Source organism: Tursiops truncatus, chromosome 20 (genome assembly GCF_011762595.2).
Source record: "Tursiops truncatus isolate mTurTru1 chromosome 20, mTurTru1.mat.Y, whole genome shotgun sequence".
Lineage (NCBI taxonomy): Eukaryota > Metazoa > Chordata > Mammalia > Artiodactyla > Delphinidae > Tursiops > Tursiops truncatus.
Window position 1 is genome coordinate 42354849 of NC_047053.1, and position 20060 is coordinate 42374908.

The following is a 20060-nucleotide window of genomic DNA, read 5'->3' on the forward strand; positions in this document are numbered from 1 at the left end:
TTAACTCTTGGGAAAAGAACTTAAAAACTCAAAGGCAACTTACAAACAGCAAAAAAAAAAACCCACTTCCTTCACACAACAAAGGCTATGGAATGCTATCCAAAAATACACTCAGAAGAAAATTCAAAAAGTTAAATGCTTCTGTTATTATGTAACAAAGAACAGAAAATAAATTAACCGAGCATTTGAATAAAGGCAGAGAGGGGGGAAAAAACAAGACCACAGGAAGGAGTTAACAGCAAAGAACTGATCTTTGAAATGACCAATAAAATAGAAAAACTGCTGACAAGGTTGATCAAGAAAGAGAAGACAAATATAATGAAGACTGAGAAATGGATATTAACTCCTGATACAGGGATTTAAAAAGTAAGAACGCTTATTAAAATTCTATATGAGTAAATCTGAAAATATGTAACTGATGGAAAATTTTCTGCAGAACAGATGCCAATCTCAGATGCTTTTACCTTGAGTTCTAACAAATTTTAAACAAATTGATCCTTCCTTTAAAATCTTTAAACTTTTCCAGAGCACGGCAAATGATACTCTAAGTGTCCCAATTCATTTTCAGTTGTCCTACATCAAAATTAGTAGTGACCTTCTAAAAGTATTGCCATTCAAACCAGAAATGAGATGTCTCACTACGACCAATTATTTAACACTGTTCTGAAAGTGAATCCAGACAAGGAAAAGGAGTAAGTATATAAAGAGGTGTCAAACTGCTTGCTGATGACAGAAAGCCAACCTAGAAAATTAAAACCAAACAACCAAAACAATGTTAAGAGTTCAGAAAAATGTTCAATTACAAAATAAATACCCAGAAACCAACTCATAAAATAACACTAACAAAAAAGATCTCATTCACATGACCAAAATATCAAGAATGTAGATAACATGTATGAAGAGTTAAATACTGGGATAAAAGAGGAATTCTGTGTTCAACACTGTAATGGCATCAATTCTCTCTGAAGGAATTCCCATTAAAAACCCAATGCAGCAGAAGCAAGAAGAACTACAATCCTGCAGCCTGTGGAACAAAAACCACATTCACAGAAAGACAGACAAGATGAAAAGGCAGAGGGCTACATACCAGATGAAGGAACAAGTTAAAACCACAGAAAAACAACTAAATGAAGTGCAGATAGGCAACCTTCCAGAAAAAGAATTCAGAAGATGCAAGAAACGTTTAACAAAAACTTAGAAGAATTAAAGAACAAATAAACAATACAATAACTGAATTGAAAAATATACTAGAAGGAACCAATGGCAGAATAACTGAGGCAGAAGAACAGGTAAGTGACCTGGAAGACAGAATGGTAGAATTCACTGCTCCAGAACAGAATAAAGAAAAAAGAATGAAAAGAAATGAAGACAGCCTAAGAGACCTCTGGGACAACATTAAACACAGCAACATTCACATTATAGGGGTCCCAGAAGGAGAAGAGAGAAAGGACCTGAGAAAATATCTGAAGAGATTATAGTTGAAAACTTCCCTAACATGGGAAAGGAAATAGCCACCCAAGTCCAGGAAGTGCAGAGAGTCCCATACAGGATAAACCCAAGGAGAAACATGCCGAGACACATAGTAATCAAACTGGCAAAAATTAAAGACAAAGAAAAATTACTGAAAGCAGCAACGGAAAAAATGACAAATAACATACAAGGGAACTCCCATAAGGTTAAGAACTGATTTCTCAGCAGAAACTCTACAAGCCAGAAGGGAGTGGCATGAAAGGGAAGAAAGAACCTACAACCAAGATTACTCTACCCGGCAAGGATCTCATTCAGATTCGATGGAGAAATCAAAAGCTTTACAGACAAGCAAACGCTAAGAGAATTCAGCACCACCAAACCAGCTCTACAACAAATGCTAAAGGAACTTCTCTAAGTGGGAAACACAACAGAAGAAAAGGACCTACAAAAACAAACCCAAAACAATTAAGAAAATGGTAATAGGAACATACATATCGATAATTACCTTAAACATGAATGGATTAAATGCTCCAACCAAAAGACACAGGCTTGCTGAATGGATACAAAAACAAGACCCATATATATGCTGTCTACAAGAGACCCACTTCAGACCTAGGAACACATACAGACTGAAAGTGAGGGGATGGAACAAGATATTCCATACAAATGGAAATCAAAAGAAAGCTGGAGTAGCAATACTCATATCAGATAAAATGGACTTTAAAGAATGTTACAAGAGACAAGGAAGGACACTAATGATCAAGGGATCAATCCAAGAAGAAGATATAACAATTATAAATATATATGCACCCAACATAGGAGCACCTCAATACATAAGGCAACTGCTAACAGCTATAAAAGAGGAAATCGACAGTAACACAATAATAGTGGGGGACTTTAACACCTCACTTACACCAATGGACAGATCATTCAAACAGAAAATTAATAAGGAAACACAAGCTTTAAATGACACAATAGACCAGATAGATTTAATTGATATTTATAGGACATTCCATCCCAAAACAGCAGATTACTCTTTCTTCTCAAGTGCGCACGGAACATCCTCCAGGATAGGTCACATCTTGGGTCACAAATCAAGCCTCAGTAAATTTAAGAAAACTGAAATCATATCAAGCATCCTTTCTGACCACAATGCTATGAGATTAGAAATCAATTACAGGGAAAAAAAAGTAAAATACACAAACACATGGAGGCTAAACAATACGTTACTAAATAACCAAGAGATCACTGAAGAAATCAGAAAATACCTAGAGACAAATGACAATGAAAACACAACAATCCAAAACCCATGGGATGCAGCAAAAGCAGTTCTAAGAGGGAAGTTTATAGCTACACAAGCCTACCTCATGAAACAAGAAAAATCTCAAATAAACAATCCAACCTTACACCTAAAGGAACTAAAGAAAGAAGAACAAACAAAACCCAAAGTTAGCAGAAGGAAAGAAATCATAAAGATCACAGCAGAAATAAATGAAATAGAAACAAAGAAAACAATAGCAAAGATCAATAAAACTAAAAGCTGGTTCTTTGAGAAGATAAACAAAACTGATAAACCATTAGCCAGACTCACCAAGAAAAAGAGCGAGAGGACTCAAATCAATAAAATTAGAAATGAAAATGGAGAAGTTACATCAGACACTGCAGAAATACAAAGCATCCTAAGAGACTACTACAAGCAACTGTATGCCAATAAAATGGGACAACCTGGAAGAAACGGACAAACTCTTAGAAAGGTATAACCTTCCAGAACTGAACCAGGAAGAAACAGAAAATATGAACAGACCAATCACAAGTAATGAAACTGTGATTAAAAATCTTCCAACAAACAAAAGTCCAGGACGAGATGGCTTCACAGGTGAATTCTATCAAACATTTAGAGAAGAGCTAACACCCAAACTTCTCAAACTCTCCCAAAAAATTGCAGAGGAAGGAACACTCCCAAACTCATTCTATGAGGCCACCATCACCCTGATACCAAAACCAGACAGAGATACTACAAAAAAAGAAAATTACAGACCGATATCACTGATGAATATAGATGCAAAAATCCTCAACAAAATACTAGCAAACAGAATCCAACAACACATTAAAAGGATCGTCACCATGATCAAGTGGGATTTATCCCAGGGATGCAAGGATTCTTCAATATACGCAAATCAATGTGATACACCATATTAACAAATTGAAGAATAAAAACCATATGATCATCTCAATAGATGCAGAGAAAACTTTTGACAAAATTCAACACCCATTTATGATAAAAAACCCTCCAGAAAGTGGGCATAGAGGGAACTTACCTCAACATAATAAAGACCATATACAACAAACCCACAGCAAACATCATTGTCAATGGTGAAAACCTGAAAGCATTTCCTCTAAGATCAGGAACGAGACAAGGATGTCCACTCTCACCACTATTATTCAACATAGTTTTGGAAGTCCTAGCCACGGCAATCAGAGAAGAAAAAGAAATAAAAGGAATACAAATTGGAAAGAAGAAGTAAAACTGTCACTGTTTGCAGATGACATGATACTATACATAGAGAATCCTGAAGATGTTACCAGAAAGCTACTAGAGCCAATCAATGAATTTGGTAAAGCTGCAGGATACAAAATTAATGCACAGAAATCTCTTGCATTTCTATACAGTAATGATGAAAAATCTGAAAGAGAAATTAAGGAAACACTCTCATTTACCATTGCAACAAAAAGAATAAAATATCTAGGAATAAACTACCTAGAGAGACAAAAGGCCTGTATGCAGAAATCTATAAGACACTGATGAAAGAAATTAAAGATGATACCAACAGATGGAGAGATATACCATGTTCTTGGATTGGAAGCATCAATATTGTGAAAATGACTATACTACCCCAAGCAATCTACAGATTCAATGCAATCCCTATCAAACTACCAATGGCATTTTTTACAGAACTAGAACAAAAAATCTTCAAATTTGTATGGAGACACAGAAGACCCCGAATAGCCAAAGCAGTCTTGAGGGAAAAAAACAGAGCTGGAGAAATCAGACTCCCTGACTTCAGACTATACTACAAAGCTACAGTAATCAAGACAATATGATACTGGCACAAAAACAGAAATACAGATCAATGGAACAAGATAGAAAGCCCAGAGATAAACCCACACACCTATGGTCAACTAATCTATGACAAAGGAGGCAAAGATATACAACAGAGAACAGACAGTCTCTTCAATAAGTGGTGCTGGGAAAACTGGACAGCTACATGTAAAAGAATGAAATTAGAACACTCCCTAACACCATACACAAAAATAAACTCAAAATGGATTAGAGACCTAAATATAAGACTGGACACTATAAAACTCTTACAGGAAAACACAGGAAGAACACTCTTTGACATAAATCACAGCAAGATCTTTTTTGATTCACCTCCTGAAGTAATGGAAATAAAAACAAAAATAAACAAATGGGACCTAATGAAACTTAAAAGCTTTTGCACAGCAAAGGAAACCATAAAGAAGACGAACAGACAACCCTCAGAATGGGAGAAAATATTTGCAAACGAATCAACGGACAAAGGATTAATCTCCAAAATATATAAACAGCTCATGCAGCTCAATATTAAAAAAACAAACAACCCAATCCAAAAATGGGCAGAAGACCTAAACAGACATTTCTCCAAAGAAGACATACAGATGGCCAAGAAGCACATGAAAAGCTGCTCAACATCACTAATTATTAGAGAAATGCAAATCAAAACTACAATGAGGTATCTAATACCTCACACCAGTTAGAATGGGCATCATCAGAAAATGTACAAACAACAAATGCCGGAGAGGGTGTGGAGAAAAGGGATCCCTCTTGCACTGTTGGTGGGAATGTAAATTGATACAGCCACTATGGAGAACAGTATGGAGGTTCCTTAAAAAACTAAAAACAGAATTACCAGCAATCCCACTACTGGGCATATACGCAGAGAAAACCATAATTCAAAAAGACACATGCACCCCAATATTCATTGCAGCACTATTTACAATAGCCAGGTCATGGAAGCAACCTATATGCCCATCAACAGACGAATGGATAAAGAAGATGTGGTACATATATACAATGGAATATTACTCAGCCATAAAAAGGAATGAAATTGGGTCATTTGTAGAGACGTGGATGGATTTAGAGATTGTCATACAGAGTGAAGTTAGAAAGAGAAAAACAAATATCGTATATTAACACATATATGTGGAACCTAGAAAAATGGTACAGATGAACTGGTTTGCAGGGCAGAAACTGAGACACAGATGTAGAGAACAAACGTATGGACACCAAGGGGAGAAAGCAGCGGGGGTGGTGGTGGTGGTGGTGGTGTGATGAATTGGGAGATTCGGATTGACATGTATACACTGATATGTATACAATGGATGACTAATAAGAACCTGCTGTATAAAAAAATAAATAAAATAAAATTCAAAAAGACAAAACAAAACAAGGCTTTGAATACATTTCAGGGAAGAGAAAAGCACCAAAATAGGAAATATTCAACTCTAACTATTTGAAATGGTAATTATTTCACCTTCTAATTATGAAAATAAAGCACTATTTAAAAAAAATTAACTTAGAAATCTTAGTATATGTTGTGGTAATCAGAATGCAATGCAATGTGTTACTCTTATTGGCTCACAGACACTGCAACATCTGATAGAGAATTTGCCAAGAACAAAAATGAATTGAAATCCATCATAATTTAAAGACATTCCAAAAATCTTAGTGCAAAATCCAAGCCACATTTGTTTAATAAAAAAACAAAAAACAAGAAACAAAAAAGCAAAAAAACCCAAAAAACCAATTCAGTGGTTATGGAGGAAGTCCTCTCTGAAAGTAAGGCTCTATCATCATTATCTGTTAATCACAGAATATTAAAGTATTTTAAAAAATTCTTGTGACTTGAAGACAGTTTGTAAATAAAATATTAGGGCTTCTACTTCTATTTACTTTATCTCAGCCTTTCAAAATTTATTTTGTATGTGTTTTATAATGCATATATAAAACACTCCCATAAAAGTTTAGAGGCTATTGTCCTAAGCACTGGGTGATTTCTGAGTACTCTGCCACTAGAAAGTAAGCTCCATGAGGGCAAGGACTTTTGTTCACCAATGAAACCCAGGTGTACTGGAACACCGTGGGGACCCAAAACTGCTGAATAAATTTGCTTGGCAAATCCATCACCTCAAAATGGTAGAGGGCAAGGTACTTGCTCAACAGCAAATATCACTGAGCAAGGATCCACTGAAGACACAGTGAGCAACTAAGACAGAGAGAATGGCCTTTGTCTCCAATTTTGGCAGAACTCCAGCAATATTGCTATCATCAGCAAATGGTTTATTTCCCAAACTAAACTTATTTATTTGTCTTATTTTCCATGCAGTTTACTTCTGCATGTCAGAATGATTGTTTTAGACACTGGCATTGGAAGCAAAGGGTCTTTAGTATGCTTTGTATGTCTCCCCCTTGTTTTAAACATTTATATGTACTACCTTCAAAAGTACATCAGTTTTGGGGCATGAACAAGAACAAACTACTGTCAACTGCAACAAAGAAGCCTTGCTACTTCACAGATATAAAGAAAAGAATCCAGGAGGCCAATCTATACTTCAGAAAAATTTTATCACACCCTTAGATGTCATGACACCATGGCTAGCAACTGCTGAAACAGAGAAAGGACACTATTTCCCCATGAGGCGATGTTGTTGGTAGGTTTTTGTTAAAAGCATCAAGGGCATGGCCAAAATCTACTTTCTTATACGTAACAGTAATATACTGTTTTCTTTGCTTTCCCAATATCAACTCTTCAAAACTGTTCAGAAAATAATTTAGATTTATATGACTATTAATAAAAAATTGATTCAAATGTCAATATGAGAAACCTACCAAATTCTTTTCTGGTATTTTGGTAATTCAGGCAATCTGAGGAATAGACAAGAGAAAAATGGTACAGCCTAATAGTTAATTTTCACTAATAATAATTTCCTTTAAAAAAAAAAAGATCATGGCAAGGGACTTCCCTGGTGGCACAGTGGTTAAGAATCCACCTGCCAACGCAGGGAACATGGGTTCAAGCCCTCGTCTGGGAAGATCCCACATGCCGCAGAGCAACTAAGCCTGTGAGCCACAACTAGTGAGCCTGTGCTCTAGAGCCCACGAGCCACAACTACTGAAGCCTACGCACCTAGAGCTCATGCTCCACAACAATAGAAGCCACTGCAATGAGAAGCCTGCGCACCTCAACAAAGAGTAGCCCCCGCTCTCTGCAACTAGAGAAAGCCTGCGCGCAGCAATGAAGACCCAACACAGCCATAAATGAATGAATGAATGATCATGGCAAAATTATATAGTCCAAATGCATACTATAACAAAAAAAGCCAAGCAGTGAAAATCTACTGTCCAAATATTAATGTTTCCAACAATTATCTCCTCTCCCTTGTCCTCAGTTTTCTCACCAGCAAATATACTGTAATAGCATTATCTTAAGAAACATTCTCTTTCAGTCAAACAGGTTATTTCTCTGTTCTCCTTTACAGAAATACTCTTTGAAAGTGTTATCTATGATGGTTCCCTCAATTCTTTCCGTTCCATTCTCTCCTGAACCTGATCCAATCAGAATTTCACTCTTCTACCTCTAACAAAACTGCTTACAAAGGTCTCAAGCAACCCTAGCCCCACGAAATCCTATGGTCAATTCTTAGTCTTCACCTAACTTGACCCATCTGCAGCATCTAACAGAGATGATCATTCCCTCCTTTCTGAAACATTTTCTTCACTTGCCTTCCACATACCACACTCTCTTGGTTTTCCTTCTGCTTCACTGGTCACTCCTTCCCAGTTTCTTATCTTTCACATCTCCAAAGACTTGGAATAAAAAAAATGTATCAAGGCTGAATTACAACTGAGTTCCCCACCATTCCCTATTCCCTTCCTCTGCTGCATTTTTCTCCCCAGAACTTAACACTACAGAACATACCATATACTTCATTTTTTTTTTTTTTTTTTGCGATACGCGGGCCTCTCACTGCTGTGGCCTCTCCCGTTGCGGAGCACAGGCTCTGGACGCGCAGGCTCAGAGGCCATGGCTCACGGGCCCAGACGCTCCGCGGCATGTGGGATCTTCCCGGACCGGGGCACGAACCCGTGTCCCCTGCATCGGCAGACGGACTCTCAACCACTGCGCCACGAGGGAAGCCCCCATATACTTCATTTTATTGCTTTATTTTCTGTCTCTACCCATTAGATTATTTCATGAGGGTAAGAATTTTTGTCTGTTTTGTTTAGTGTTGTATTCTCAGTGCATAGAACAGATCTAGCTTATTGTAGGAACTCAAAAAAAGATTTGTTGAATGAGTGAATTAATAAAAATAAAAGTGTAAACAGCAAGGGTCATCTTATACTAGTAACTTAGCAGCCAGATACCCCAATAAGCAAATTATATACATTTCAGTTAATCCTGAAACAACCCTATGAGATCTCTGAGGCAGGATGGGGTGGGGTGGGGTGTTAACATGCCCCAAACACAAACTACTAAGTGGCAGTGCCATGATTCAAACCCAAGTCTGTCCTCTTCAAAGTTAATGCTCTTAATCACTGCATGGTATTATTTTCACTGGAGTACTATTTCGTTGGTTTTGAACTAAATCCAACCCTGCTATTTGAAGAGTCAGCAATCAAGTTTCCTATAGTTGTAAAATAATCTCCATTTTGTCTGTGAAGACAAACATTCGTTTAGTATCATCAACTTAGAAATTTTAATGGAGATTCTTATTTAAAAGGAAAGCATTCCACATTGCCATTTTCAGGGATAACAGTATAAGTGAGAAGACACACTGCTCTCCTTCAAAGTGTTGATGGCAGAACTTCCAACTTGCTCTCTCCCATTTCTATTAAAATCTCAAGCCAATGGTTTCCAAACCTGGCTGAAGAGTCACCTAGGAGCTTTTTGTTTTCTGAAAACAAGATTCCCAGGCCCAACTCCAGAGCAACGAAACCAGAATCTCTAGGAAACAGGGCTCAGGAACCTAGTATTTTTTAAAGCTCTGCAGGAAGCCTTGGTGGTTAGCCAAGTTTGGAAAACACTGGTTAAAAGAACCAAAGCTGGCAAGAAACTAGTACCCTCTATCTGAGCATCTGGCTCACTGTTTAACAGTGACCAAGTCTCACTGGTACTGACCTTCTTGGAAAGAGGCACGATGCTGTTGGGTCGAACAAGCCTCCGTTTCTTACAGCTCAGCACAGGACGTGTTCGGGCTGCCACACAGGTGCCATCAGTTGATGAAGAAACTAGATTCAGTCTTTGCTTTTTATGCAATTGTTCCTCAGCATCAGAGTTGTCACCTGGTATGTGGTCTGCCAAGACAGGCTGAAGACTACACAAGGGGAAGGAAGAATATTCACTTCTCATAAGACATAAGGAAACAAAGCCTTTAATACTTGTTCAACCACCTCTACTTGCAAATGTTCACAGACACAAACATGTGTTCTAGAGCACACAGAGGTCACCTCTTGATGCTGATGTCTGTTAATCTAAGTGGCTATGCAGTATCTGTGCTCATTTTTAAGGTGCTCTTGGTGGATGTTACTCTACCATGTCTGAAAAATGCAAAAGTCAGTAAGTGAACTCAGGTTCTACTGATTAAGTTCTCTTCTACAACAAAAACATGAATTCTTAAAAGTCTAGAAAATTGCAACTGGTAAGAATATTTTTAATATATATTGAGAATCAGTTCTCCTATGAAACTTGCCTATTCGGGATGTGTACTCATTGTTCACTTGCAGAAGGATTCCTCGATCTTTTATAAATGCAGATTTACAGCCTTTAGGGATCTAATCTGTTCTACAGCAGAGGATTTTATGTAAATATTTCTGAGGAGTTCTACCAAGACAGGACCAATCACAACGATTCATAATAACTTTAGGACTTTAATTTTTCTCCATGCTGAGTCGATTTTAGGCCGCAGTAAGTAACAGGAAAATACATTAGGAGGCTGCTTAAAATATACTTGCTACAGTAGGAGGCATGCACAATATTATGAAGTGATAAGGTTTCTGCTTCTTTAAACCAGGGTTACTCCTGGCTAGGGATAACTAAGAGTCTCAAACCCATCTTTAACAAGCCTGCTGAGTATAAGAAGTATGCAGAAGAGATAAAACTTACGTATTAATAACTCCATTGACAGGTCTCAATGCTCCACATGATTTAGTAGACAATGACTCTGAAGGATGACCAGAGGCACCATGGTTTTCCAGTGGTTGAGAAACAGACTCAATCTTAATGAGAAGAAAAATGAAAATATATTATCAACATTTAACCAACAGCACCAGCCTGAAAAGCAGCACCATTTCATTTTAATGAAACATCTAAAATTTCTGATGACCAACTTGAAAAAAACCTCATTTATGGAACACATTTAAGTGTTTCTTGGATTTGTGTTTCCTGGGCTGCAGTCCTCACAAATCCCAAATAAATGCATTTTTTGGCCTTAAAAAAACCAAAACCAAAAAAACCCAAAACACCAAAACCAAAAAAACCCAAAAAACCAAAATCACTCGTATGATTGAGGAAAAAAAAATAATTAAGAGAATCAGCTTTTGAGATTTGCTTTGGCAAAATTTGGAGAATTTGCTTTGGAGGGAAGGGTTAGGAATTAAGATATTTAACAGACCCAAAGTAGTAAAGTGCCTACTGACAGGGAAATGACCTAATGACTCCATGGAACAGAAGCACAGCAAAACATTATATAGTACCAAGAGTCAAGTTTTCAACCTAAGGGTCAAGGGTACATAAGTTCAGTAGGAAGACAACTAAGAGGAAATTTAAATGTAGTTAATATCTGCTTAACTTCGCAGTGTATGCTGGAAGCTTGTTTCCAGAAAACCATACTCTCTCTCACTTTCTCACTCTATATATATATTTCACCCCTGTGATAAAAGAAATAGAAACAATTAATAAAATGACAATGAATAACTAATAATTACCTAATGCTATCAGGTAGTAACTTTGGACTGTACAAATACAGTTGACCCTCAAACAACTTTTGGATTTGAAGTGCAGGGATCCATTTATACGTGGATATGTTTCAATAGTAAACACTAAAGTACTACACAGTCTGTGGTTGGTTGAATCTGCAGATGTGGAGGAACTGTGGATAGGGAGGGGCTGACTATACATTATACGTGGATTAAATCCCATGTTGTTTAAGAGTCAATTGTATATGCTTACAATATAAAATGAAAAAAGGGAGGTAGGAAAAAAATGTGGAAAAGTTGGAATTTCACTATTTCAAAAGAAATTATATATTTACTAGGCTAAAAGGGGTACGGGCAGCCATGAGATGTCAATCACATGGAGTGTCTGAGGTATTGGCAATAAAGCCACAGCTCAGTTATCCCTCGGCTCTGGGAGTTGTTGGAATACCACAGAATGGCTGTGGTCTTTGTCTCCGCCTTACACTCAAACTGACTTTGGGGTGTTTTGACATCTCCTTTCCTGTAACTGCTACCAGTAGATATCAAAGCCAATATTTTGAGGCTGAAATTCTATTTATCAGTATTGTTATATTTCTCTTTTGATCTTTTTACCCCCAAGGAGAAAACACCAAAGGATCTGAAGACCTGAGAACAGCCTCAAGAAAGGACAATACATTGGGAAGCTAATTTTTAAAATTTAATACAAATTATCCAAAAAGTTAGATCAGGATAGACAAGACACATGAGTAAATTACAATGAGTAAACACTGGGAAAGTGTTCTGTCTTCCTTGTTAGATACCCTGTACATTTACTGGTATATCTTGAACAATTATATTAGTCAACAACACCAAAATTATGGTAAATTTGGCTCATGTACTCATTGCCTTAAAAGCCACACTGATTTCCTCATGGAAAGTAATGTGTAAGAGTTATAAAGATGTTCACGTCTTCTGACAAAGTATTTTACTCATCCTTAAAATCTATCTTAAAGAAATAACTCAACAAAACATACCTCCAAATCTTACACACAAAGCTAGTCACTGCAATGATATGGATCAATAACCTAAATGCTTGAGGCATAGTTATAAAATGTGGTACACCAAATCAGAATATTGAAGATAATCATAAAGGAAATTTCCTCTTCCTTTACCCAGAAGAATATTTAAATATAGAAAATAATAGGTAGAAATGATTTTGGAAAGGGGCTAAATTCAAAATATTTTTAATATAATTGTGGTGACTAAAAATATATGTACACAGATAATGACAAGGTAAAAATAGTGTTAAAGAGGCAGAATAGAGACTTCACTGGTGGCACAGTGGTTAAGAATCTGCCTGCCAATGCAGGGGACACGGGTTCGAGCCCTGGTCTGGGAAGATGCCACATGCCGCGGAGCAACAAAGCCCATGCACCACAACTACTGAGCCCACGCTCTAGAGCCTGGGAGCCACAACTACTGATCCCATGTGCCACAACTACTGAAACCCGCGCGCCTAGAGCCCGTGCTCCACAACAACAGAAGCCACCTCAATGAGAAGCCTGAGCACCGCAACGAAGAGTAGCCCCTGCTCGCCGCAACTAGAGAAAGCCCACATGCAGCAACAATGACCCAGTGCAGCCAAAAATAAATAAATAAAATTTTTTAAAAATGAGGCAGAATAGGACTATTCGAAGTTTTCTTTACATTTAGATAATATTTTTAACATTAAAAAAAACCCCAGATAAACCCAATACCCTCCTGAATGCTAGTGAGGATTTACCATTCAGGAACACCTCAAAAAGCCCAAACAAATATTATGGTATGACAAAGGACAAAAAGATTTAAGATTCAGGTTGCTGTTAACTAGATGTGTGACTCCAGCCATGTTACAGCTTTCCTAGATTTCTGAAGTTCTGGTTTGAATGAAAAAGTTTCCTTTCAACATGAAAACGCTGTGACTATGAACTTTTTGGTGTTGATCTGAAGAACTTCTGTCAACTTTATATTCACTTAAAACAATAGCTTTTAGCATTAAATTATGACAGAGATCTGGTTTATATATCTACATGTTTTACAAGGTGCCATGTTTAAGCAATAGGTTGACTCTCATTTGATTAAGATTTATTTTCTAGGGATTATGGAGAACTAACCACCAGAAAACCTGTCAAGACAAACTGTTGCCATTCTTTAACAAAATCTCATTGCAAAACAAGTTTACTTTTCTTGGCTAATAATCTATCCTTGTTTTTCATGCCTACAGATATATAAGTATATTTAAAGGCCATTAATCTTCAATGTGTATTTTATTATTTTTCTTAGAGGAACTTGGAACTTTCCTGGGGGTAATTCAGCCCCAAAATTAAAATAAAAGTCAACAGGCAAAAGGTTATTTAAGCACAGAAATGCTTGTCAAGGATACAGAAGCACACAGCAATTAAGAGCATCAAAGTCAGAGAGGAAACGTGCTTGAATTCCAATCCCAACCATACAAGGAGGCACTGAATATTTAGAAGGATCTGCTTAGAAACCTTGGGATATCCTACATGTAATCACACTGAGATCTAAAGCAGGGCACTGGGGCAACTAGGTTCATCATTCATTCTCAAATTCAAAGAGCTTAAAATATTAACCCCAATCCTCTAATAGTGTTTCGTCTAGAAAAAGAAAAACACACCTCACAAACACATGTAATTTTATTTAGAGTTTCTTAAATGCATTCACATTGCTTTAAGAAAAAGTGAACACTCCTTATCTTGCAGTCCAAAAGGCTGCAAAGACAGAGTAGAGAAACATTAACAAACACTTCACAAATATTAAATCCACACACTAATTTAAGCCCGATTGTTATTACTGCAGTGGTTTACATCATTAATATTTTCAGGAAACTAAAGCATGACTCAGATATTTGCCATCCAATGGGAAGCTGTAAATAGGAGTTGTTACAGAGCTTCTCTTGAGTTTTATGTGATGTTCAGATACACTCTGAGGGTACATGCATCCCACAGCCAGAAAAGTACAGAAAAGCTGAAGTGAAGTGGTAGGTAGAGTGCTTCTGTAATCCCTCCTTTTTCTAAAGCAGAGCCCCAGGGATTACCTTTTGGGGAAATCTTAAGAGTTAAAGGTAGCAAGCAGGGTTACTGAAGTGATTTTTTTCCTTGACTGAAAGGGTCAGATGTATGGAATAACACAGCAGTGAGATTCTATTTGTTATTCTTATAAAGTAGGCATCTGTTTGATTCATTACTCCACCTTCTTGGCCACAACAATTAAGTGTGACGAAGAGCCTTTAAAGAAAAACTAGATTAAATTAAGGTTTATTTGTGTGTGGGGGGAGATTTTTCTGGGGTCTGAGAACCCATGTTCACTGAATTTGTTTTACTAAAAAGTAGAGAAAGTAAAGGGGTAAAAATCAAAAGGCACACAACTTAAAAACACGTAATAAAATAAATCTCTAGGTGTGTATGCAAGATATGTGTGTATGTATCTTTACTTTAGTCATTCAAGTAACGCCATGCTGTAACTGTTTGAAAATACCATTTTCCTTGGATGCACCATATTTGTTTGTCTAGAAAATTTAACAGTTCTGTTTTGGTTAGTTATTACCTTTCTGACAAACATTATCAAAATGGAAAGAAAAGGCTAACTGAATGTAAGGAATTCAACTTTCATTTCTGGGTCAAAATGCTCTCCATCTCAATGATACCCAGCATAGTCCTGCTTAAAATTACCAAAATACTGCTGGCCCATAAAGAGTATAACAGTCATTTCCATGAACTAGCACCACGGCCAAGAAACTGTGCTAAAGTGGAAGTGGAACTTTCTGAAAATTCCACTTCCACCAAGTTACTTACCTAGGCTTCAATTTCTGCATATGTAAAATGGGACTATGTGCCTCACTTTCCTATGTCTCTAATATTGAGGTCAAAATATCATCTGTAGGGCTTCCCTGGTGGCGCAGTGGTTGAGAGTCCGCCTGCCGATGCAGGGGACACGGGTTCGTGCCCCAGTCCGGGAAGATTCCACATGCTGCGGAGCAGCTGGGCCCGTGAGCTATGGCCGCTAAGCCTGAGCGTCCGGAGCCTGTGCTCCGCAACGGGAGAGACCACAACAGTGAGAGGCCCGCGTACCGCAAAAAAATAAATAAATAAATAAAAAAAATATATATATATATAATCTATAATTATATTAAAACAACTTTGGGAGATTAGGTTTGACATAAATACGCTACCATGGGTAAAACAGACAGCTAGTGGGAACCTGCTGTATAGCACAGGGAGCTCAGCTCGGTGCTCTGTGATGACCTATATGGGTGGGATGGCAGGGGGAGGGAGGTCCAAGAGAGAGGGGATATATATATACACACATAGCTGATTCACTTCACTGTACAGCAGAAACTAACACAACACTGTAAAGCAATTATACTCCAATTAAAAAAAAGAAAGTTAAAAACAAAACTTTGAATTATTCGTTTCTAAAAATGCAACCAGCATAATGTTGTTACAAGTCCAGAGACTACTAAACCTAAGATCTGTATTTACCAACACTGTTGAAAATCTTTCTCTAGAATCTAGAGAAATACAGTAATTGCAAAAACAGCCTTATAAGTTCTTACTGTTCAACTTATTTATCCACAGCCCAATTTATTTTAAAAGTCCTAACTGGTCAGTCAGTGTTTTTTAATACTGTGGATCAAACATTCCCCAGACAGTACCTAACCCTCTACTCTCTATCTCAAACCCCTCATGGGGGCCAATGCACCATTCATTGTCCCTGATGACTGCAAAACTTCAAGGAAAAGAACACTGTTCCCATGTAACCAATGGTAGGAAGATTATACCTTGAATGTTTAAAAAGAAAAAGCAATAGCTTACATTTTTGTATGCTTTACTTCTGGGAAAGCATTAGTCCTTCACTTAATAGTTCACTTGTTAACTCCATCAATTCCACAAAGCAAGGAAAGGTAAAAGAATGAGGCTTGGGACTTCCCTGGTGGTGCAGTGGTTAAGAATCCGCCTGCCAATGCAGGGGACACGGGTTCGATCCCTGATCCAGGAAGATCCACACGCCACAGAGCAATTACGCCTGTGCGCCACAACTACTGAAGCCCGCGTGCCCTAGAGCCTGCACACCACAACTACTGAAGCCCATGCACCTAGAGCCCGTGCTCCCCAACAAGAGAAGCCACTGCAATGAGAAGTCCATATGCAGCAACGAAGACCCAATGCAGACCAAAAAAATTTTAAAAAGTGAGGCTTATTTTGCAAATAAAAGCAAACACAAATAATGACGTCATTTCTCAAAAGCCACAGAAGCAATGTTTTTGCTAAAACAAACAAAAAACCTCCTCAATTTCAAATCTATGGAAAGGAAGGATAATGCAAAAACTAATAAAACTGGCTACCTACAGGAGGTGGGAACACAATGGAAAGAAGGTGGAAATAGGAACAGGGCTACAGCCTTTTTTTTTTTTTTTTTTTTTTTTTTTTTTTTTTTTTTTTTTTTTTTTTTTTTTTTTGCGTTATGTGGGCCTCTCACTGTCGTGGCCTCTCTCGTTGCGGAGCACAGGCTCCGGACATGCTGGCTCAGCGGCCATGGCTTATGGGCCTAGCCGCTCTGCGGCATGTGGGATCTTCCTGGACCAGGGCACGAACCCGTGTCCCCTGCATCGGCAGGTGGACTCTCAACCACTGCGCCACCAGGGAAGCCCGGCTACAGCCTTTTGTACAGCTTTAATTCTTAGCACAGTAGTAATGTTTTGCATACTCAAAAAATAATAAATATCAACTACTGTGTGTGTGGGCAACAAGAAGTGGAATACTATAGTAACAAAAGAACGTAACTGTATTACAAAATAATTGCATAGTCACACTGAAAGGTGAACTAACCTAAGAACAACTTCGGGGAAATAGCATTTTGACGGTTTATTATAGTGCTAACATACTGTATACAATATTGTACTCTGGTTAGTAAAGATATTTCTCACAGGAGTATGAGCTGGCAATTATGAAACTACTCTATTTGGTACTAGGATTGAACAAATAAGTATCAATAAGGAAGGAGAAAGGCTGTGGTGTTAGACTGGTACTAGTATAAACTCATGGTTTTTAGTGTATATACAGATGGGTAGATAACAAAATATATGTATGTGTATGCATGTAGCAGCATACATATATATATTTACTAGCTTTGTTGAGAAGTCCTAGATAGAAGCAATGACACCAAGTAGCAATGAGCACAACTAGTACCCAGATCTTGGTTTCAAAACCCTGTTCTCCAATAAAAAGAAGCAGGGCTGGAACAAGTAAAATACAAGATGAACCTGGAACATTGTGGGGTGCCAGAAAGTGAGTGTTCAAAAAACAAGGCGGGGGGCATGTTGAAAGGACACAGACGCCAATCTGAAAGGTCCCGATGCCAAAAGTTCAGACAACTGCAACTGAATAACTACTAATAGTAGTAGATTATAATCCATAACGTAAAATTAATATCCATAAAACCATCCTGAAATAAGTAACTAACTGATGGACGAAATAAATGAGGGAGAAAAGACAGCTCTTCCTAACAGAATTCCAATGAACAAATGCAGAAAACAGAAAATCACCATTTAGTAAACACCACAGCAATAATTACTGCAGTAATTTTGCAGGAAAAATCCACCAGTAGATGATAAAACTGTGGATTAAAGTATAATGAGCTGGACATATATACACTACCAAACGTAAGGTAGATAGCTAGTGGGAAGCAGCCGCATAGCACAGGGAGATCAGCTTGGTGCTTTGTGACCGCCTGGAGGGGTGGGAATAGGGAGGGTGGGAGGCAGGGAGACGCAAGAAGGAACAGATATGGGAACATATGTATATGTATAACTGATTCACTGTTATAAAGCAGAAACTAATACACCATTGTAAAGCAATTATACTCCAATAAAGATGTAAAAAAAATAAAAATAAAAGAAATAAAAGTATAATGAGCAACAGAAAAATGCATAGTATCCCCCCATGAGATAGTCATTCATTACAAAGGGAAAAATACTAACTTTACAGTGGAGAAACCTGGCAGGCATCACATTAACCAAGTGAAAAAGCTATCACCATCATCTTGTACCCCTAATATGGTATACTGAGAAGGGCACAGTATCACTTCTGTGGAATTACTGCAAAAAATGCATAACCTTTAACGAAAAAACATCTGGCAACTCCCTTCTGAGGAACATTACACATAATAACTTACCAATACTCTTGTGTCAAGGTCATGAAAGACAAAAACTGAGGTGCTCTCACACACTGGAAGAGACTTTAAAGAGATATGACAGGGCTTCCCTGGTGGCGCAGTGGTTGAGAGGCTGCCTGCCGATGCAGGGGACATGGGTTCATGCCCTGGTCCAGGAAGATCCCACATGCCGCGGAGCGGCTGGGCCCGTGAGCCATGGCCGCTGAGCCTGCGCGTCCGGAGCCTGTGCTCCGCAACGGGAGAGGCCACAACAGTGAGAGGCCCGCTTACCGCAAAAAAAAAAAAAAAAAAAAAAAAGAGATATGACAACTATATGCAATGTGGAAATCTGGACCAAAAAAAGGCGGCATAAATGAGAAAATAAGTGAAACTGGAATAAAATCTGTAGTCTGTATCAACGTTAATTCCTAGTTTTGACACTGAACAATGGTTATGCAAGCTGTTAACGCTAGGGGAAGCGGGGGAAGGCTATGTGGGGACTCTTGTGTACTGCTTTTGCAACTATTGTGTTAAGTCTAAAATCAAATTTCATTCATACACAAATCTAGGAGTTTTCCTTAGATCAAATTACTTAAAACAAGAAATGTTAATACTCATAAAAGCCCGTGACCTTTTGAGAAAAGTAAAAATATGAAAGAAATAAATTAAAAGTGGTCTTGGAATTCAGAAAGAAAAGAAATTAATTTTGGTGTTCAGAGAAATAGGAAAAAGGAAGGAATTATGAAGAGATTTGAGCTAGGCTCTAAGGAAACAGAAGATTACAAAAAATGACAGCTTTATCCTCATTACAGAATTAAAGGGGGTAACTCAAACAGCATTTTCAACATCTTTGTGAGTTAAACCTCTAGTCCGACCTTTCCATTTTATAGTGGCCCAGAAAGGTTACCTTACTTATCAAAGTTATCAGAGCCACATGGTCTCCTAATTCCCAGGAATATTCCATAATGTCACACTTGCTCTGGCTGTGCTGTCTTGAGAGTTAGAAGCTGCTTTTAAATTTTAAAGTCAGCTACACAACTGCTCGAGGAGCCCTGTGGTGCCCTATTCGGGAATTCAGAGCCTAAAATGCCAGAGGTGATAAAAGGGGATACAACCCCTTCATTCAGCCAATGCAAGGATCCTTATTACAGAGAATAAACTATGCTGAAGCTACACCCCAAATTCTCACTCATTTTCCCTCTTCTGTCTTTTATACTTACCAATTTATCATTCCCATGATCTGTCTTCACCTCAGAACTAAGTGGAAGAAATAAGTCTGTTGTGTGCTCTGGGGGAGGCGCCTCTCCAAGAACTATCAACCCCTGCAGGACAGAGAGAAAAACAGCTTAAGTGGTGTAAGTTACAAATTTAATTTAGTAGTTAATAT

General features: G+C 37.9%; 1 protein-coding gene across 9 annotated transcripts in view; it reads right to left on the reverse strand.

Moving 5' to 3' along the window:
- KANSL1 (KAT8 regulatory NSL complex subunit 1) overlaps window positions 1–20060 on the reverse strand; it is a 168145-nt gene that overhangs the window by 34474 nt on the left and 113611 nt on the right. For 7 of the 9 annotated variants that reach the window (XM_019944325.3, XM_019944329.3, XM_073798200.1 and 4 more), the window contains 3 exons: window positions 19894–19995; window positions 10671–10783; window positions 9687–9882 (listed from right to left, as the gene is read on the reverse strand). In XM_019944325.3, coding sequence (XP_019799884.1) covers window positions 9687–9882; window positions 10671–10783; window positions 19894–19995 — 411 coding nt within the window. Of the gene's footprint in view, window positions 1–7396; window positions 7433–9686; window positions 9883–10670; window positions 10784–19893; window positions 19996–20060 lie in introns of all 9 variants that reach the window. The other 2 variants (XM_073798203.1, XM_019944328.3) reach the window with 2 other exon arrangements.